The sequence below is a fragment of the Stegastes partitus genome, unplaced genomic scaffold (assembly GCF_000690725.1).
Source record: "Stegastes partitus isolate 25-593 unplaced genomic scaffold, Stegastes_partitus-1.0.2 Scaffold390, whole genome shotgun sequence".
Lineage (NCBI taxonomy): Eukaryota > Metazoa > Chordata > Actinopteri > Pomacentridae > Stegastes > Stegastes partitus.
The window spans coordinates 181578-204125 of record NW_007578121.1 but is presented as its reverse complement, the minus strand read 5'-3'; the positions used below and the strand labels follow the sequence as shown (position 1 = coordinate 204125).

The 22548-nt window shown below is 38.2% G+C and overlaps 1 protein-coding gene across 1 annotated transcript in view; it reads left to right on the top strand.

Moving 5' to 3' along the window:
• The first annotated feature begins 1575 nt into the window (after positions 1 to 1575).
• The window catches only part of mta2 (metastasis associated 1 family, member 2), a 37988-nt gene continuing 17015 nt past the window's right edge, over positions 1576 to 22548 (top strand). The window contains exons 1-3 of the mRNA XM_008285181.1: positions 1576 to 1985; positions 13614 to 13681; positions 15098 to 15191. Of these exons, the coding sequence (XP_008283403.1) occupies positions 1958 to 1985; positions 13614 to 13681; positions 15098 to 15191 (190 nt within the window). The 5' untranslated portion in view covers positions 1576 to 1957. The remainder of the gene's footprint in view (positions 1986 to 13613; positions 13682 to 15097; positions 15192 to 22548) is intronic.

Genomic DNA, 22548 nt, shown 5'->3' with positions numbered 1-22548 from the left:
ACTTAAGTCCTAAAAAATTTGTTTTCATTGATTAACAGCAGGTAAACTGATTGTTTCCAACCTGAGGGTCACAAACCCCTCACAGTGCTAAAAGCAATTTATTACTACAGTCTTGAATTGGAAAATAAATGTTTTATTTAAAATGATTTTATGAATAGTATCCAAATTAGGTTGAATGTTTAATGCAGAAGGGTCACTTTTACTGTTAAATATTGATTATAGTAACGGATTATTACTAATGCATTACTATATAAGCACCATTTAAGATGGTTTAGATTTTTTTCTACCTGTAAAATTTTTCCAGGAATAAAAGACAATATGGATAAGTCTATGCCAAAATAACAAACATAACATTTCTGTAATAGATTTCTTTGGTTGAATTTTTTTGATTTTAAACTTTTTTTCCCCCGAAAATGTCCATTTCCTGTGAAATGTTAGTTTTATCACATCGGTCTGGAAGTCCATTTACTTCAAGCACTCATAACAAGGCCAAGCTATATGATGTGTAGTCAAAATGTTGATTTTTAAAGTTGAAAAAAATAAAATTTTCACTAAAATTTTATTTAATACATACTAAGTTATAGTTTCTCTTTTAAAATCTTGAGAAAAAAAAGTCCCAATATTTGAGCTGTAGGTCAACATTTAGTTTTTGTATAGTCAAAATGATGACCAACTTATTCTTAGCCAGAAACATCAGATACTAAATTGCAGTTAAAGCTGTTTCAGTTAACTTGATGAGATTGTATGGTAAGATTATACAAAAATCACATTTCCATAGCAAAGAATAGACAAACCATAGAAAGTCAAAACTGACTGTAATTTAATGACTTTCAGTCAATTTAATTGAGATATCAAGTCACAATATATTGAGATAGTAAATACAAACTATGAGTACACTGAAGTTTTAATTATTATAGTAACAAAGTATTATTTTGTCATAACGTCTCAAGTTATAAGTTATTACTGTCTCATACTGAATACTGACTTAAAAAGTAAAAATGTTGACTTAACATGAGTATTTTTTTTTCTTTTTGTTGTTCTTATATTTCATATATGGTATTTTCTCCTGTCAGAAATGGATTTCCAGGTTTAAAGCCTCAGAATGTGCTTCAAGTCCCTCTACTGGCTCCACAGCAGCTCTGTGTAACTGGTGATATAACATTATTACTTATAGCCTCTTACGTAACTTACGATAATATCGAAACCAACGAAATTACTTTGGGACCTTTGAGATTGTATTTTGATGGGTCGTGGTTTTTTTTGTTTTTTTTTTAAACTGGTAGTCTTGCTTGTCTTTCTCTTATTTTTCTCTGCATGTGTAATATAAAGACGTGTTTGCATATAAAACCAATTCCCCAATTCTGTAAATGTGCATTTGGTCTCAAAAAGCACCAACAGTAACTTCTTTGGCCTCTATAAAATATATGAAGTTACATGCTTTGTAATTTCATTCCATAAACATGGTGTTTGTGTGATTAAAACAGGGCCGGAGAAATAGTTATATGTGAGATACCGGAGATTGTCGACAATCTCCGAAGATGACGATTTGCGCACGAACGAAGGGGACAGTGAGTGTGTGTTTTCTGCGCGTGAGTGTGTGTGCTGAACTGAGCGGAGGTGAAGAAGAGGAGGATGAAGCTGGGAGCGGAGGATGGGAGGAAGAGTGGAGTAAGAGACAGGCTAGCTGTGTGTGAATGAGTGAGTGAGTGAGGAAGAGGAAGGTCGTCCGAGGGACCGAAAACAAAGACTTGTATTTTTGGGAATAACCTCCGGAGCATTGCTAACGGAAACTTTCAACTTTTTACCCGCCACAGCTCGGATTGTTGTGCCCGGAGCCGGCTTTGTTTCGCGGCGGGGGTGTCTACGATAAATGAAGGAATAAAATAGATCCCCATCGACCTTTTTCTACCCAAGCGGGGAATACCCTGGGACTGCTTTTGATAAAGGTTAAGAGAGAATGGCGGCCAACATGTACCGAGTGGGAGGTAAGGAATGTTTTACATTTTTAAGACACCCCCCCCACAACGTGATTGTTCGTTTCGACAGCAAGGTGGCTAGTTAGCCGCTAGCTGTCTGTTCGGTTAGCCGCTAACTAAAGCTAGCTCTTGCCTAGCGTCCGTACGTGCTTCCACTCTTGCATGGAAGAACGTCAAATCTATTAAAACATCAAACATTGTAATGTGACTTAGCCGATGGGCAAATGAAAATAACTCCAACATTGTGGCTTAGTTCCTACACAGCTGTAGTCAGCCGGGCTGCTTCTGTATTCGGCATGGGTATAATACGCCAAGCAGTGTTTATTTTTAGAAATTATCAACTTTTTATAACAAATCGGTGTGATGTCCCGTGTAGTTAGTTTCCTTCACCAAAATACCACTCGACCAGCGTGGACCGGTTCTGAAAGTTTGCATTTAATTCACACATTTTGCAGCCAGGTGGACATTTGAGCCCGGTGAATTGAATTTGTAGTTACAAGCAAGCGAAGCAACCGTAAATTGTCCCATTTTCTGACGCTGAGTCTGTACATATGGTAACGTCCTGGAAGTGAACACAATGCTAGTAGCGTTAGCTGCTAGCTGTTGAGAGGTCTGCATCCAACTAATTCTAGCGATGTCTGTAGTAGCTTGCTAAAGCTGTCGGCTAGCTTTGTCAGTGGGGTGGGTTAATTTCATTATCGCCTCCGCCATATCACTTCACATGCAAAGAATAGCGTTAGCTGTTGCTAACTTTGCTAAGTTTTGTTAGCTTAGTGGCACGTAACATTACTGTCTGTGTTAGCTTACGTTATGTGTTTAAGCGGTAAGATTGCTTCTTACACTAACCTTCAAGTATTTTGTTAAGTAACTTGAGACTGTTTATCCTTATTTTTGAACAAAACACTGGCAAATGAGGTTCTCAATTTCGCAATAAGTCCCGAAAATATGAACTAAGCTAGCTACTACTAACTTGTTACGTTACCATTGTAACAATTTCAATGTCGGCGAGACTCCCCGTTTCATTGGTAGCGGTACATTCTTATCCACGAGATGGAAATTACAGTATGTTAGAAAAAATACAATTTTATAAATTACTTTCACAGCATCCCGTGACATGACGAGTGTTTTTAAAATACAGTAAAATGTTGCAGGTTGATTCATTACGATTTCCACTTTTCTCCGCGTCTCCAAACGTCAGCATGCATGTGTAGAGAAACTAAACGCCTGTAGAGACTGCTAGCTTCCAGCTAGATTTACTCTATTGTATTTTTCCCGCTTTCATCGATCGGATGATATGAACAGGTGAACCTCACGACTGAACCTACTTCACTGTGGATGCTGATCTGTCGCCTCATCTTTTCAATGCGTGTGTCTATCGTCCATAGCCTGTAAGCTTCAATAACGGTGATAGCACTTGGTGTACTTTCTTGGAGTCTGTTGTAGTGGCGGCAGAGATGGCTGAATGAACGGTGAGACAGTGTGACAGGCTTATTGCTGTCAAGGCCACACAAGAGTCTGCAGGGTATTTAGGTCATGCTGATTAAACACTGTTCTGCAGAATATGCTGCATAATTCTGTGCTTAATGCCTGAACATTCAGTTTCTGTTGAATTTTACAATGGCACACAAACAAAGGAAACTTGTTTTTTTTTGCATTGTGCATCATTGTTTAATGGTAACACTGTTTAGTTTGATGAGTCACTCCGACATAGACAGCAGATGGACAACCTCTTGGCAGTGTTAGCAGCAGAGTCGCTGACTGGGCTGATTTTGAGCTGTCATGAAAGACGGACATTGATTAAGCAAAGTAGTTGGTTTGTATGTATTTTTTATTGAAAATTTAATATATGTGTCATGCATGATTGTCTCTGTAGAGGGCAACTTAAGCTCTAATATTGCATCATTAAGTTTGGGGTTTGTTCACCTTTTTACGTTAAGTGTCCAGCTAATACTTCTGTTATTCCTTACTTACATACACCTTACTTATTACTGGGGTATGAGAAGACCAAAGTCTGCTCAGCACTTTAATATAATAAATAGGTATGTTTAGCACAGAAACTGCAAGAAAGTGCCTGACAGAGGTTGCTGTACAGGAGCGTAGAGAGGGATCTCGTAACTTTAAGAACTGATTATTGAGACGTATCAGGTGCTGGCACTGAATGCCTGGTCAGATTATTGGTCTTGTTCAGCTGTTTGTTGATCTGATATGTAATTGTGTAAGAAACATTGTCTAAGTTTTATGATTTATTTCATAACTATTGAGTCAACAATTGCACTTTAAAAAAAATAGATCCCTGTCACAAAATAGTAATTTCTTGTCTCATTTTCTTATCTCACCTCTGTTTAAAAAACTTGTTTTGGAGCTAGCTTTGAGTGAGTTGTGATTGTGTGGATTCAGGCTAGATTCTGGTTCGATTATGAAACTGCACACATGTTGGCCAATAGCAGAGGTTATGCGTTTGCATGAGACCTGTTAAGAAAGACAGATGCAGGGGTTTACTTGTGAGTTATTCCTCACACCATGAGGGACTTGTAATGTGCCAGTCTTATGTACAGTCAAACATTCTGGGGTAACTTAGCATGTAATTCATTTTGTTGGAGGACTATATACAGGCTGCAAAGAGCTGCTATGCAAAGTTGTAATTTTACAAAAAGCCAACCATGCTGGATCATATGTGTAGTGGAATATTCATACCAGGAATGCAGTGTGATGCACTAAATAAAAGGTTACAGTGTGATGCTAAGTCTGGCCCATATATTACAGTTAGAAACAAGCATATGATTATGTAATGACTTCCAAATTGATTTTTAAGTAGCCCACACAGGAACAAGGTTAAGTTTTTTGATTATGTAATCTAGAAACACTAAAGGAGCAAATGCTTTGATAATATGTACATTATTGGCAATGTTGTTTGTCTTTAATATGTCAGAGGGAGTTCATATTTATGAAAGAAGTGTTCATGGGTTCTGTGTTCAATAAATGTTTCTTTTGTTATAGCTAGCTGGTGCAGACAGTTCTGTATGAGCGAGCTCCTATATTACCAGTCCTCCAGAAGCACACAGTGTTCAGCCTGCATGTAAGATCATTATCTTCCCCAGAGATTAGTCAAAGGGCTTCCTCCTCTTCATTCACCCTCAAGCACCCGGCACACTGCGCCACTCCAGCCGCATACGTCCACACCAAACACTCACGGCTGCCTCAGCACATACTTTCTCTCTTTTTTTTTTTTTTCTAGCCAATGATACTTACATACTACATTAACAAAGAACCAGCTGATCCGTTGTCATAGAAGACATGATTGTGTTGAGGAAATTAGGTTTTATCTTCACACAGGTGGACTGTGTCAACCCTCTGAAGTCCAACATGTCTTTCCTCGATCATTGATTCATCAGCTGGTCTCAGTGCTGTTGGAAAAGGAGCATTCTTTGATTTGTCCCACAGACCAAAAGAAGCTATGGATGGCTTGAGCATGAAAAAAATAACTCTCCTTCCACCATAACTATGTCTTTAGAGCTAGAATTAGTCATGTCAGGCACATGAGAGAGCACATCCCCTTTTGATGCTTCAGCCAGTGTTATGTAATGTGGTGATGTTGTGTTCCTTCACTGTGAACAAGGAGATGATGCTTCTCTGTTTGGGCACCCTATCAGTGTGTTAAGTAGAGCAAGAAATCCTCTCCCTGTCTGAGTCCTTCCTTCTCCATCTTAGCTTGTGGTGATGCTTCAGAAACCCACTGATATCCTCCTGAGACTCTGTCCCTGCTTGTGGGAGGACCAGATGGAGCTTGACGTGAAGCTACACTGCTGTGCAGAACAGCATCATAAGCTGCAAGGAAGCATTGTGCTGGTTGGTAGTAGTGTGATAAATGACTGAGGTTTGGTCAGTACAAGGTTTAAAGGCGGATATTCCTCAGTTTATGCTGCCAACGAATGCTGTTGTGAGCCCGTGTTTTATGTCCTTTAATCTTAACACATTTATGAAAAAGACCAGTAATTATAAGCAGTTTATAAAGCACCCTGACCTCAATTAAATTAATCAACAATTGTCGTCGACTGTTTTGTAAAAATCACAGACGAAACAGTACTAAATCTGATTAACATTACAAATAGAACTCAACTTAGTTACAGTGTTGTATTAAATAGCTAATGTAAGGCTGTTTGAGTGGAGTTGTGCTTTTCTTAAAACATTATTATACAATTTCTTTTACTGTGACATAAGTGGATAAACAAAGATAAACATGAGACAACTGGCAGACAACGGCCAGATGTGGTAAAATACGCTTTGGGAGGGTAAGTTTATATTTGTTCTCTTGTTGTCACTGGGTACCGGTGATGTAGTAGACAGTAAATATGCAGAAGAGTGAAAAAAAGAGAAATAAAAAGAAGTAGGGAGACATGTTAAAAAATTGTTTAGTGGGGTTTGTCACATAGTCCCTACACTTCCCCTCTCTTTAGGTATGGTTGTCCTTACGAGCACACCCAGGCCATTATTACGAAAATGGCAAATTCCTTTTCACTCAGTGTCCATCAGGTATCAACATTGATCTGTATCTTGTAGAGCTCGGTGGACAAAATAGTTATTTGCAGTTTTCAGTTGAGTGATCTTACTGCTTTAAAATTCATTCATTCATTAAAAAAAATGGTGTAGACCATGGTAACATAAACTGTCTAAACTAACTGGCAGATCTCTGATTTGTGGAAACGGATAGTATCGTGTGCACAAGACAAAAACAGATGTGGAATATGAAACAAATCTATAGTATAAAGTATAAAAACAACATGTAGTGCATAAAATTAAAGCATGACACAGGATAAAGACAGGAGTTAACCCAGATAGACACTTGGAGAGTGCAGACCTCAGCCAATGCCAATATCCTATCTTGCAATTTAAATGAAAAAAAAAAAGGCGATCTGGATCCATACCAACATTTAATGAGTTCTTCTTTTGGCCGTGCTCCCTTTCTCCACCAAGTTTGAAGATAAAGATTTTGCATTGTCTTGTTGACGGAAAGACAGCAGTGAAAACATACCTCTGCTTTAACAAAGGAATAGCCTATTTTGAAATTGTTGTAATATGGGAAATATGTCCTTTTTTCATTTTGTCCAAGAACTCAGAAATATTAACGTTGTAAACTGTGCCCAGACTCAAACAGCCACCCCTAAATAAGCTCTTTTATTGCCCTTTTTGGTCCACAGTTTTATAATTAGGAAATGTGTCATGAATTTAATCTGTAATCTGATTGGGTTGTCTGGATGATGACATCTGAATACAGGTATTTGCATTTACACTCAGTGTTATTATGTGTTCTAGTAATCTCAAATCTGCCTGCATTGCAATCTATCTCAGGATGCAAATTTAATAGGTAAAGCTGGAGGACTTGTTAACAAACAGGCAGTGTCCTAGATCAAGGGGAGTAATGTTGTTGAATGAGCTCTGCAGAGGAAGGGCTCGTCTGTGACTTTTTGACAGACAGCTTTAGATAACTGGAAAGCAGCTTTTTTCCTTAAGAATATGCTCTCACTTTACATGCGCCATTAACACCTGCCAAGATTGGATCACAGTGTACAACAGAACACCTCCAGAAGCAGTGTGGCCAATTGGATTGCACAGCCCATCTGCGTGCATTAACATGAATCTGTCCTAATACAGATAACACATCCAGAAACCGTCTAGTTATTAGTACCAGGTGGAGATGGGGTTGCTCATTTTCTGTTTTCTTCAGTAGGTGACTGTTCACACACCACACTTGGCTAACTTGTGTTGGAACAGGCTGTGTACTACATTATCTCCTGAGCACAGCCTCACCAATCAGTGTCATTAAAGGTTTCCTTCAGTGTTTGATGGTGTTGAAGTTGATAACTGATTATTTCTGTGACAGAATTTAACTTGTTGCTACATCTCCTGTCTTCCTTCACAATGTCTTTCCTGTCTCTGCTAGTGTAAGGTTAAGGTTAACAGACCGGCTTTCTCCTGAATTTAGTTTTTCTTTTTGTCAAAGCTGAGGTCAGTGTTCTGAGATGTGATGGGAGGACATTTGTGGCATGTGTGAAGTAAATTTTGACTGCACTGACTGCTTGCTCATCTGGCTGTCATGCTGCTCCTGGCTAGCCCAATGGCCTCTTGACCTTTCAATGTGGCCTAAATAGACACAAGACCAACTGCACCTTATTCACACCAAAACCAGAACCACTGATACAAAGAAGAGTTGGATTTAGTCCAGAAAAACTGTTGGATATTTGATGTGGCCTTACGGTCAAAGCTTAAGACGTTTCTTTGTGATTTCTGCGTGCATTACATTCTAACCATATTTCAATTGATCTGTTTCCGCCTCTGCCTCATTCATTTCACTGCTAACAGCAGCCTGACTGAAGTCTGAACTGCGTCAGAGCTGTGTATGGGGAAGATTACTTGTGGTAAACACGAAGGGCCGTGAAGAGCTCTGGATTGAACTAAGGAGGCTGAGGCCTGTCGACACCTTTCAATGGTGTCACACACGTCACACATTTCTATGTGCAGAATGTTAGTGAATTCAAACATATCAGTGTACAATGAACTAATACTGATCTCTCACTCTCTCTCTTTGTCTGTCTTCTCTGTTACCAAAATTAGTTTTAATTACATTTGAAAATAACATTTTACAACATGAGATTTTCATTTTGAAGAAGCTGATTATCTGAGTTCTTGACAGTATGTCTGAAACACTTGATTAGATAAATAGTAACATTTATTGGATAAAAATGCTATTATCTTAAAGATTCCTGTTTCGAGAAATGTGAGGATTTGCTACTATGGATCTTTTGTATAATTTTGAATATCTTTTAGTTGTGGATTCATTGTGGGGCATGGGAAATTGTGATCTGCATTTGCCTTGTATTTGGACATCCCTGAGGTTGCCACTGTCATAGTGAGAAGGTGTCGCCATGTTTTGTAATTCTATAGCCAACCTTTTGCAACTGACCCACAGATAGGCCGCTACCTCACATCGGCAATATAGACACCTGCAAAACTATCATGTCATTTCTAAATGTCTAATCTGACTAGACAGTGTTCACCAAGACTTATTTAATATTTTCTTTCTATCATTTGCATGGAAAATGTAAATCCGCCCTTCCTGTTCAGCTAAATGAAATACTTTTGAATACATTACTACCTTTTTAAAAGGGAGTTGATTAAATATTGTGTTCTCTTTACAATTTAGCTTTGGACAGCGGGAGTTTTTGTCAGTTTCCTGTCCGTATTGCTGAATGACATCTGTTCGGGACCCTGTCATCTTTCTAACTGCCTCAGAGTTTTGAGAGTCTCTTTCCTAAATGTGTGCATATTTTTCTGATTGTAACAATGCACGCATTAAATGTTTGTCCATTCAGTGATGGCTCTAATGTGCACAACAAAATAGTCACATCAAACCTAAGCTTAAATTAAGTAGTCCAGGATGTACTAGTCCAAGGGACAACAGTGATAAAATTGCTGCCCTTGTTTGAATGTTAATGTGCATTGTGCTGTGTTTCCGTTGCTGTAGAAGTTAATACATGGTGGTGCTTTGGGATGTGCCACGAGTGTTTATTACCTTAAAACTATGGCTGTCTTAGTTTGTCTGTCTAATACTTTGATGTGAGCTAGCCAGTAAAGACTCATGATTTTATAAGCAGAAAGCTGCTTGTAAAGTCATCTGAAGTGACAGTGCAGTGACAGGTCCCGAGCAAACAGACACATCAATACTCACTGATTAAAGTTAAACACTGAAAATGTTGTTACAATACCTCAGCTGATACTGATATCTGCACTGGTAAGTGTAAAACAGTAAATCGTCTGATAGTGATTTTTATGTTGTATAACTTTACCAGCCTTGGTACACTTCTGTTGAAGTTTTGAAGTCAGAGCACTGTGGTGGAAAAGCGACATAGAGGTGACACTCTTTCTAAATTATGCTAAACCAAGTTTGGAATTTCTGTAATGCATTCCCTTGTGACTTATCATGTGACATGCACTGTAATACTGATAAGTTGGCTTATTTATTGGTCTCACCCTAATAGTTAATCTTCCTACTTTCTTTTCCAGTTAAATCCTTATGTATTGTGCATGTGAATATATTGCCACAAAAAGATGATTTAAAAAAAATGTTGCTGTTTTGCCACCATGTCTAGGTGGTTCAAACAGCCAATCAAATAATGCTTCTACATTCTCTGCAAGATTTCCTCCAAGAAAAGATTTTAAGGGTTTCAAAATAGTTTTTAAGTTCAAGCTGTTAGTGTTGTTGCATGTTTAGATTAATTTAGTTATCGAAGAATCAATTTTTAGTTCCAGCACAGAGAAGCAGTGTTTTAAGTAACACTGTTAACTTGGAGCCACATTACAGACAAATAGAAAACTGAAGTATGAAGCCTTTAAATTATAAATATTTCAAGCAAAGCAAGCTGCAGCAACATCGGGAAAAGCAGTAATGATTCTGAATGTGGTAGAAAAAACAGCAAGAAGACCATTGGAAAATGTTTTATTAATAATCCTAATAGCACATTTTTATCCATACTATTAAACGTTACAGCAAGTGGGGATGCTAAACTGGTAACATCAGGCTACTTAGATCAACGAATGACAGACAAATGTTTGCAGTCTTGCAGCAGCATATTGTAAGCCTGGCGGCCTGCTGGACATAAGGTGATCCTCCCACCAGTCTCGGTATCAGAGAAGATTTTTTTTTTTGAGCCGTCGAAGCACTGCCAGTGAGCGCTTGTCGACCCTGAGATTGCATGTCACCCTTTTGGGATTGAAATGATCCCACAGTGCCCGATTTCTTCACATTGCTTACCAATGACTGCAGGGAACAGCCATGTAAACACTAATGTCTATCTGTGACTGACTGAGTGTCACCACCTTCTGTGGAGTTGTTGTTTTTCCTGCGACCAACTGGCCAACCAAGACTTTTTTCCTGAAACTAACATTTGGTTGACTATTGGGGGTCAGTGTTAATTCTTTGATTCAGTGATTTAGGGCTATGCAGTGTGACACAGATGCTTGTGCAATTAATGAATGAATGATTTCACCACAGCAGCACCGGTGCAATGCAATTTTACATATGTGTATGTAGCAGAGTTGTTGTGTGAAGTGAGGGTTTGTGAACTTGTTTGTGTATTGTACTTTATAGGTGTTGTCTATTCAGTGATTTAAAATCATGTGCCCCCCCTGTGTAGAGTCTGCTCATCCAATAAAATTCCCACAATTCCTAGGGAACCATCCTGTAATTCCTGTGTTTGCCTTTGTGTCCTTTTCTCAACTATCGAGCTACTTGGATGACAAAGGAAAATGAAGCAGCTTTTTGCTCAAACAAAATCCAAAACAAGCCCAAAAGGGGGAAAGAAAAGAAGAAACCTTGCCAAATAAAAATATGGGTGAAACAAAGTCAACAATTTGTAGATATAATGACTAGCATAGAAAAGATTTCGTTTGGCTCACTTTCGATATGAAATAGCAGCTCTTGTTCTGTTTGTACATGGAGGCTCCAGAGTGGCAGCCCACTCTGCAGTTAGTTGTTTAAATTTTGTTTTGCCATCATGTTCATGGGCAGATATTTTGACACGGACAAATCAGCCCAACTAATAATTATTGTCATTATGGATGAATCTTCTGATTATTTTATCATTCAGTTGATTGTTTCATTTGTAAAAGTTCAGAAAATAGTGAGAAATTGTGTCGCTAGTACTCTTAAGTATTGTCAAAATATTTGGCAATTATCTGTAAGTTGACTAATTGATAAATTGACAAACCCTTTCTGCTGCACTGCTGCAAACTGTTGGGTAGTTTAATTTATAACTAAACCTAATATTTAGTTTAACTTGTATATATGTTTTGTGCACAAAAATCTTAATTTTTAAAGTAACTAACTAGTGTTTTCAGGTAAATTTAGAGAGTAAAACGTACAATATTTACATCTAAGCTGTAAGGTCCAAGTACAAAGTATTACAAATACTCTGGTCAAGTGCAAGCATGTCAAATTTGTACTGAAGTACAGTACTTGACTGAATATACGTGTTTACATTCCACATCTGGTCAGAGATATAATAGGGCATGGTTTTATTTCACTCTAATAAACCTTGCTTAGGGTCATTTTCTGCCAGCCTGCCTCTATTCACCCAAGACTTTCTCTCCATTATGTTGAACACATGAGCCACTTTCTGTCATTACTGTCCTTTACCAGTCACATGCTTGTTAACTTGATGATTTGCACTACTTGTAGTTGTTTTTAGAGATGGTCACAGACCAGGGCTATGTGCAGGCAAAGTTTAAATAGAGGTGGAGTTTTCCCAAAAGTAAGTCAAGGGACAGATGACCAAGATATCTGCTGTGTACATTCATGATGTTCAAGGAAAGATTCCTAATAAGTTTGGTGACAGGGTTAGACAGCAGTTGCTTGTTGAAGACTTCTGCCTCAGACCATGGTTACCTCTCCAACCAGATTACTTACTATAGCATGTTGGTAGATATTGTGTGACAACTGAAATGAAAATATAAAATAGAACTGAAATATTGCAAATTGTTACATGTTGTTAAAAGTGAAAGAAAAGTGGTTACATGCTTTGTAGAACACAGCAGGATTTACCTATATATGATTCAGTACTATTCTATATGGCATCTAACTATGCAAGGTGGCGCAGTTGGTAGCACTGTTGTCTCGCAGCGAGAAGGTTGCCGGTTCACGTCCCGGTGGGGGCACCGGGATCTTTCTGTGTGGAGTTTACATGTTCTCCCCGTGCAGCGTGGGTTCTCTCCGGGTTCTCCGGCTTCCTCCCACAAATCCAAAAACATGTTGAGGTTAACTGGTGATTGTAAATTGTCCGTAGGTGTGAATGTGAGTGTGCTTGGTTCTCTGTCTCAAAGCGTAGCCCTGCCTTCGCCCAAAGTCGGCTGGGATAGGCTCCAGCCCCACGCGGCCCTAGTGAGGATTAAGTGGTGTATAGATAATGGATGGATGTCTAACTAAGGCTGAAAAGTTATGCATGATATTACAAAAATCACACTGGTGTCAAGTGCAATATTGAAATCACAATTTTTTGTCTTTTTAAAAACAAAAATTATTTAAAAATATGTTACAACATGCCATTTATCAGGAAAGTGAGAGATGCCCTGGCCAAAAAGTCACATTCTTCAAATGTTCAAGATTTGTTTCAGTAAAAAAAGAAATACAAAAATGACCATTACCATTAAATTTGTGACTCACATTGCAATTTCAATATTTGTCAAAATAATGGCAATATGATTTTTCTTCCTCACATTTTTCAGCCCTACTTTTAACTGTACCTTACATCAGTCCATTTGTTCAGCTGACATAGTTTGGCTCTCCAAACAACTTCTCATTGTTGTACAGACAGGCTTCCATGCTAAGAGATTTGATCACGGAAATGTGAATTTATCTGTCCAGAGGAGATCTGAACTATAACGGGATCAACCTTAAATGTATTTGAGGTTGTTCAACTGCTCTTATTATTATTATTATTATTATTATTATTGTTATTATTTATTTATTTTTTCATTATTTTATTTTATTTTTTTAATTAAAAAAAAAATCTTTTAGGAGGCACAGTCATGGATAAATGTGTGAATTCTCCTGTGAGCTAATCATTTTTTTCCTGCTGTTTTATCCAGATTATGTCTACTTTGAGAACTCCTCCAGTAACCCTTACCTGATTCGGAGAATAGAAGAGCTCAACAAGGTTGGTTGTCTTGTTGCCTTTCCAGAGTGTCATATGTTTCTGTTCAAGGATTGCTTTTTTGCTTGTGTTTTCTCAATTAACTGTACACCCTAACTTTAACCAGCTTGTGTTTTCTCAGCTCGAACACTGCAACCTCAGAACTTTCTGACTGTCAGGCTGCTGTCTGTTGAAACTGTATATTAAGAAACCTGAAACACACTTACAGTCAACCTGCTGTACACACACGAGCATGCACATCACTTCCTCCAGTTTGTTCACTTTCCTGGACACTAGTTGGTAAATCAGGGCTACTGTAATGACAGGACACTGGTACAGGAGGCACTTATATAACAGCAGCAGCAGCATATGACACAGGCTTGTTTCCCAGTCAAAGGATTAAGCCCATTTATGTAACACTCTTACATTGAAGGGCTTGTGCTGAGCACGGGGAGGACTGCATCGTCCTGAGTGCTAATGGTTGTTGAGCCCAATGAATGGATAGTAAGAGAGAGTGGCCAGTTCACTAGGCCCAGACTGAAATATGGAAACACTGTTATCATAGTTAAACTTTGGGAGAATAAACCCCCTTAATATGTGACCTTGAATTGTTAGGGGTGTCATATCACAGAATTTTGGTCTGACATAAATATGTCTCACAATGATAATACCAGTATTATAAAATGTTGATGTATTTGCATCAGGACGATAGTTGAAGGCCAGTGTAGCTCTGCTGCTGGTTTAACTGTAGAGGGGTTGGCTCCAACAAAAGGAATAACTACAAAAGGAATACGTAGCATTGTGAAGACGTTTGAGAATATTAACCTTCAGAGAAAAAGAGCACAAAGGCTACATCACTCAACAAAAGCTGCACACACTCTTCAGTCTTTCCTCCACATACAGTGGTTTAGATAAACTGTTTGCTTTTTGCTGCTGATTGCCTGACTGCACACCTTTCTTAACTTGTTGGTTTTTGTTATTGTGATGTTGCTGTGTTCCCAGATCACGGCAACTTTTTTGACTAAATTGAGATCTAACTGATTAAAATCATGGACAAAACAGTAAAAATAAGGGTTTTTCATAATGCAGCGATATCTTTGAAGTATTCATTTACATTTGATTTTACTTAACAATGAGCAAATAAGGACACTGACTTTACCACAAGCAGGGAGTGTTGATTAAGACAAGGAACTGGTTGATACAGATATGATCAACTGAACAGAGAAGTTTCTAAGAATTAAAACTGCCCAAAACCAGAACCGAAAAGAAAAACTGACAGTTGAATTGGTTTGAATTAAATGTTATGATGCAAAGCTGTAGGTCATCTTAGCACGAGGAGTGACTTTAACCACGTCAATATGGTTTTCAGGGGTTACTGAATAGGTAGTTACTCCAGTGCATTATGGTGCTAACTTGTAACCACTGGCTCCCCACTTGCAGACAGCCAATGGGAATGTGGAAGCAAAGGTGGTGTGTCTGTTCAGGAGGCGAGACATCTCAGGCAACCTCAACACTCTGGCTGACAGCAATGCAAGTGAGTAGCAACCACTGAGTCCAAATCTCTTTTCAGCACCCCTCTTCTACAGCATGAGAGCAGGTATGATATGGCTCGCTGCCTTTAATGAACCTGTTCCTCATTGTGTTTCACATAAAAGCCTCAAAGCACCTCTTCAGCTTTTATGTTGTAAATTGCACCAAGGCCTGCTTCAGGGTTAAAGTAAGACCATCACTTTTGTGTAAAGCTCAGTGCTGAAGGCTACTGTGGAAAAGGACTTTCTAATGAGACAGCTGTGCTTGCAGTATTTGTTCATAACAAACATGTTGCGTGTTAGATTGTGGTCATAACATTTTTATTATGCATATATCATTATGTATTGAAAAAAGGCTGCGTTTATTTTGCTGTTGTTAGATCTTAAATATGAAAACATGAAGTGACTGGGCTAACTTTGTTTGTAGTGACTACAAGTCTATATGTTGTATTAATTGCTTTATCTGTATACAAAGTCCACCCCTGATTGGACAGAAAGTAGTGACCCAAATCCTCAAATCTTCTCCCAGTCTGTTGCTCTGCAGTTAGTTCTAGTCTCATCTGTGGCTAAAAACTATGCAAGTCTTTTTTATTAGTTAGGTATTTAAGTATTACATTTTAACATTTATATAACAAACAACTACATACCTGTTAGTGGTCAATCAAGGTTTGTTATTGTGTTTCAAGGCAAAGCCTTAAAAATTTGCTCTACCTCACTGACTGAATGCCCTTCATTGTAAACTGAAGATAAGAATCTGGCTAATGTCACCCACCTCTACGTACAGATGGCCAGTGGTGTGACATGGGAAATTTGAGAAAGTTTCAAGTTAATCCAGATGCTCTGATAGCATTTTTGTTGCTGTTGGTTTGTTTTGTTTCTTCTACATAAGCTGTTAGGTAGAGTGCATTATGAGTGTCAATATCACAGTTAATCATGTTCATTTAACTGTGAGAAGCAGGCCTACAACTGTTGATAATTTTTATCAACCAAATCTTCCTGTTCTTTGTTTTTCTCCTGTTTTTTTGCTCATTTGACTGTGCACATGTGGAGCCTGCATATCAACAAACTCTTTGTCTTACAAATACAGTTTTAAAAAGAAAAAAAAGGTGTATCCAAGAACCCTTAAATTGGAGAAAATTATATTCTATCAGACAAATTTCACTTTTAGACTAGTCGTGGAAAATGATTGAGTTTTCGTTTTGTATCGTGCAGCAAAAGAAATTGTTGCATGATGTGTAAAAAGTAGATCACTTTACTTCACATCGCATTTCCTGCAATAAGACTGTTGCGTATGAGCACATCGCAATGTTGATGCCCAAATGGTATAACGTACAGCTCTAACTAAACCCCTGTTGACTATTCATGTCCAACCTGAGAAGACTAATGGGATAACATTAATACCTGAATCCAGCAATATTTCTTTGGTGAATGTCTTGAGGAAGTTTCAAATGAAGCAACTTCATGTGTCTTACTTCATTATGTCTTTCTGGCTTATTCCTTGTGACTGCAACATGAAAGATTTCAGACTGACAATAACATTGATATCATAGACACATCACCTGATAATGTTACATTAAATTAGTCTTCTTTTACGTTTTTATGTATTTTTATACATAAAAAACAAAATAGCATTTATCCTGAAACTGAGACCAACACAATAAAAAAATAAAAATAAATAAATATATAACAGTTTAAAGATAAATAACAGATTAAAAGTCGTACCTGAGCTCACCTTTTTGTAATCTCCAGCTGCTACCTGCAAGCTTGTCATTCTTGACTGTTTTGTTGCAATTGTTGGTCTTTCTTTCTTTCTTTCTTTCTTTCTTTCTTTCTTTCTTTCTTTCTTTCTTTCTTTCTTTCTTTCTTTCTTTCTTTCTTTCTTTCTTTCTTTCCCCCAAGAACTACTAACATCACATAACAATAATGACGGACACATTATGTTCCTGAATGTTAGGAGCTCCTTATTAAAAGCAATATAACAAATCAAACAGATAAATCTACTGCACAAGATTACATTATAGGTGGCAGAGGAAACCTTTACTAATTTGAGCTGCAGTGAAAAAGACTTTAAAAGATTGATTAGTTAATTTGTCCAGACATGTGTCTTTAACATTGTTGTAGTTTTTATTTGTTGCTGGAAAAAAAGTTTTCATTTTGAAATGTTTTTATTGATTAATACTTACATATTTATTGTGAAAAATACATTGTCACTGAATATTTTTCATCGTAGTTTTTGTGACAACATAAACATTACCACTAACCAGTGACTCATTAAGAGAAACTATCTCTTTATATATAACCCTTTTAGATATGGGGTATGTAGTGAGTGGTGGTTTTGTGTTGTTCAGACATGGTGACTTTAATCAGAAATACCACAAATGTTACAGAAAGAGTCACAGTATAATTTATGACCCTTATGGTTTGGTCACAATCCTCTACTGCTGCCTGGTGATCTCACGCCCTGTGTGAAGGAACAGGAGCTCTCTGATCCAGGTGTTGGACCATTTCCAGTCATTTTGGCAATTTTTATTTATTTATTTTTTTACTTGTGTTGTCATGCAGATTATTCAAAACAATTCCTCTTTGCAGTCACACCAGCTGCTTCCGAATGATCACTTCACTACACTGTAATCTTGTGCCTGCCTGTTCATGTGTATCTAATGCCACTACAGTCGTTTAGATTCATCTCAGGTTGAAAGTGACATAAAAGTGTTACTAGGGCTGTGTCTGAAATTACTCCCTATTTATGACAATCATTCTGCACTTTGTTTATTGGTCAGACATTTCATTTTATTGTATGAATTGTGAGTGTGTAAATTTATTCACTATATAGAGCATTTAGTGTCCATTATACAGTGTGTAGTGAATTTGTGAACAGCAGATTGAACACTGCCTAGGTTCTGACTTCTACAGAAAGGTGACCAGAGTGCTTATTCAGACATAAGATGGAACAGATTAAATACCTGGGTTCACTAGAATGAGATGGCAACATATCGCTGTGAGGCTTTTTTCTTTCTTTCCTCTATATCACCATTGTCCCTTTCAGCAGATTATATCAGCTGTCACTAATGAACATTAATTTGGTTAAATAACAGCATATCAACATATTAATGCCTAAAGGTCACACTGACACTTTTTGCCATTGTCTCATAATGTGCTTTCTGCAAGTCTCTGTACTCTACCAAAGGTAATTTGTGAGGTCTGATGAGTGAGGAGTCCATTTGCCAGATATGGTCTCCCAGTTCACATCAGTTTCCCAGTTAAACTTTAATTCACATCATGTCAATTAGGGTTGAGCATCCTGTGAAAAATAAATAAATAATACATTAAAAACAACAAAAACACACACCATGTGCACAGTTATCAGGCAAATGAGTATCTTGACCTTATCATCATTTTCATGCATATTTCTCAACTCCGAGCTATATAAACTTGAATGCTTATTGGATTTAAGAATTATCATGTGATGTGTATTTAGTAGTGTATATATTAAGGTGTGCATAATTATTAGGCAGCTTCTTAATCTCAGACAAAATGGCCAAAAACGAGGTTAAACAGACTCTGAAAGTCAAAAATTGTAAAATGCCTTTCAGAGGGATGCAGCACTCTTGAAGTAGCTAAGCTATTGAGGCGTGATCACCAAACAATCAGATATTTTGTTGCCAATAGTCAACAGGGTCGAAGAAATGTGTGGAGAAAAAAAGGCACAAATTAACTGCTAAAGACTTGAGAGGAATTAAACGTGAAGCTACCAGGAACCCATCAACGTCCAGTGCTGCCATTTTCCAGACATGCAATCTACTTGGAGTGTCCAGAAGTACAAGGTGTTTGGTGCTCAGAGACATGGCCAAAGTAAAGAAGTCGGAAACGCAACCACCTCTGAATAAGACTCATAGGTTGAAACATCAAGACTGAGCGAAGAGATATCTGAAGACAGATTTTTCCAAGGTTTTATGAACAGATGAAATAAGAGTGACTCTTGATGAACCAGATGGATGGGCCTGTGGCTTGATCAGTAATGGGCACAGAGCTCCACTTCGAGTCAGATGCCAGCGAGGTGAAGATGGGGTATGGGCTATTATCAAGGTTGAGCTAATTGGACCTTTTCTGGTTGAAGATACACTTAAAATCAACTTCCAAACCTACTGCCAGTTTTCAGAAGATACTTTCTTCAATCAGTGGTACAGGAAAAAGTCTACATCATTCAAGACGGCCATGATTTTTATGCAGGGCTATGCGCCATCACATGCATCCCTGTACTCCATTGCATGGCTATACCTTCTAAATAAAGTGGAGATACATGTAGTGAATTGTGCTAACTTGACTGGTTGCTTCATTTCCCCTTTAAAGATGACAAAATAATGACATGGCCCACTTCCTCACCTGACCTTAACCCTATAGAGAACTTGTGGGACCTTCTTAAGCATGAGATTTACCATTGTAAAGGGAAGACAAGTATACCTCTTAGATCAGCATTTGGAAAGCTGTGGTTACTGCTCTACAAAAAGTTGATTATCAACAGATCAAGAAACTAATAGACTCTATGGATGGAAGGCTGGTTACAGTTGTTGAAAAGAAAGGTGGCTATATTGGTCACTGAATATTTGTTGAAATGTCAAAAGTGTTTATTTGTGCATTTCGAGATGTTTGTTATTCATACTTTATTAAATGAAAATAAGCAAGTGAGATGGGAAATATTTGGTTTTTCATTTAGTTGCATAATAATTCTGCACACTAATAGTTGCCTAATAATTGTGTACACATAGATATTCTCCTGAGAAAGCCAAAACTTTCCTTTCTTAAATACTTAGGTTTGAGATTTCTTAACATTTTTTGTATGTCTTCAAAACTAAATGCAATCCTCAGGAATACAACTTGCCAAATAATTGTGCATGCAGTGTGTGTGTGCTTATATGTGTGTGTGTGTGTGTGTGTGTGTGTATATATATGTTGTATGTATGTATGTCTCTTTTTGTGGTTCCTGCCCCACCCCTTCACTCCACCCAAATCCAGCCTGTGAGCCCAGTCTCCTCCTTGTGTGTGATCACATAGACAAGGAGGTGGGAGGGTGAAGGTAGTGGGGTGGTGCTAATGACATGCAGACTACTGAAGACTGATCACATTCACTCATTACCCCCCAACCCAACACCACCTCCCCCTCCCTCCTCCTGGGCTGCAGTGCTCCAGACAAAGACATCTACACATACACACACTCTCTACACCTCAAAATGGATGCATTAATGCCGTCTTTTCTTCTCTGTACCCAGCTCCACAGATTCTAAATGTTTATTCACCGGTCATTTTATAGACATGAGCGTGATTTGACTGGATGCAATTCTGTCCTGTCACTGAGTCTGCTTGAATTTTTGACATTCTTTTCAAGAGGCTGAGCAGTTCACCTTCCAAACATGCTGAATTGTGGTGATGTGAGTAAGCTGAACCACAACAGCAAAACTGAAGTTAGTGACACATTCATGCCAGTGTTTCTGTATATATATTTATGGTAATGAGCCAAAATCAGGTGAACAGAAATGTTGAGAAAGTCATCGGTATATCTATCTGTAATTACATTTATTATATTTCACCAGTTCTAGGTTCCTTTTCTGTTATGGACTAATTTCAGATATAAAATTATTGGGCATTGTGTTTTCAACCAGAACAAGAGCCATGTAATTCCTCCCAGTTTGGTTTGAATTTTGACATTCCTCAGCAATGAAATTTTTGCAACATTGCTTTCTGTTAAAGTGTGCCATTTAACACCTGAAGGTGAGTGGCTAAGCCGTGGGTAGGTTTGTGCAAGAATGTTGTTTTGCATTTGTATTTTTAACACAAGCTTTGAAGTTGGCGTGACTCTGTTGGAAAAAAGGTGATGTCATGTGCTACCATCAACCAATCAGTTATCACAAATTTTTTATGGCAATCGTGAGGTTAACTGTACAATGACACCATGATTGTTAAAATATAATTCAATGTACACTTGACCACATTCAATTGGCCAAGGCAGCGCTTTGCTGAATTGGATTCTGCACACTGCAAGCACATAGACAACATATGTGCCAGAAAATAAAAGGTGCTTAAAACAAATGCTTTTGACATTGAGAGCTTGCAAGGAGTTTCTCCGTCATCCATACCTTTTATAATTCGTAATTAAAAGAGTTGTAATTGAAGTCACTGTACATGCTTTCCATTAGTGGTGCTCAAAAAGTGGGAAATCCTAATTTCTCCAGACATCCTGTGCTATGTCTGTCCCAAGTGCTCAGCACCCCCTTAGGAATAAGAATTGACACGGTGCTACAGCCCAATCTGTAACTAACTGCTATACACTGTAAAAGGTGCAAAGTCACTGCCAGCTTTTCAGAAACATCCATGGGAGCCCTGGGTGTTTTTCTGTCTCCCAAAAGGGGCAATGTCACATGTATGTATTGTAGTCTGTATAGACCTGCATCTGCTGTCTGCCCTTAGAGTCCACATCATTCTGCACGTACAGACACCGGCTGAACTGTTTGAAGCTGATATGTTAAACACCCCTGCAGACACGCACATGGAAAGCTGTGGACACCATGAAAGAGTAGTTGTTGGTACACCACTGTCAAGCATGTGCACTACTGCACTTGTAGAGTAGTCACCACACAGATGCAAAAATTTGGGATTGCAAATGCATCTTTTAAAAACTTAAGCAGAGATGAAATGTATGTCACACAGACCCAAGCAGACCCTTGCATACTGATGGTCATGAAAAGCATAACCCTGGCTAAAGTAAAAGTAAGTTTAATGACAAGAGTTCTGTAGAAATTTAAAATAAGTAATCACAGTGATAGTTGAAGGCAATGGAAAGCTGTATTTGCAAACGTCCTAGTACACTCAAGTGGGTGGTTTTCCTAAAAAAAAAAAAATGCCAGCTTGACACAAACAGAAAAGTATTTGTTTTCAGATTTAGCCGGTTTCTGATATTATTACTGATATATAGTCCATCCAAATCCATCAGAGACACAGTGTTATTTGTGACTGAGTCTAAATGGCCTGGCTCTGGTCTGTCCAGTTCTGGCTCAGCCCGTTATGGCCCCATAACAGTGATGAAGTGTACCAGCACGCTCTCTCTGCTGCTGCTTATTGCTACTAAACCTCGCCTTATCTGCCTTACTTTTTTCATTATTGCTCCCCTCCTCTTCCTCCTTCTACACACACATGCACGCATGCACGCGCACACACACACACACACACGTACACACACCAGTTCTTTGTACAGAACAAAAGGCCCTTGATCTGTCCCCGAGGGCCACAGCACGCAACGAGTTAATTTTGACTTGCCTTGTGTCTTTGTCAGAGCGAAGAAAGTGTGTGTGTGTGTGTGTGTGTGTGTGT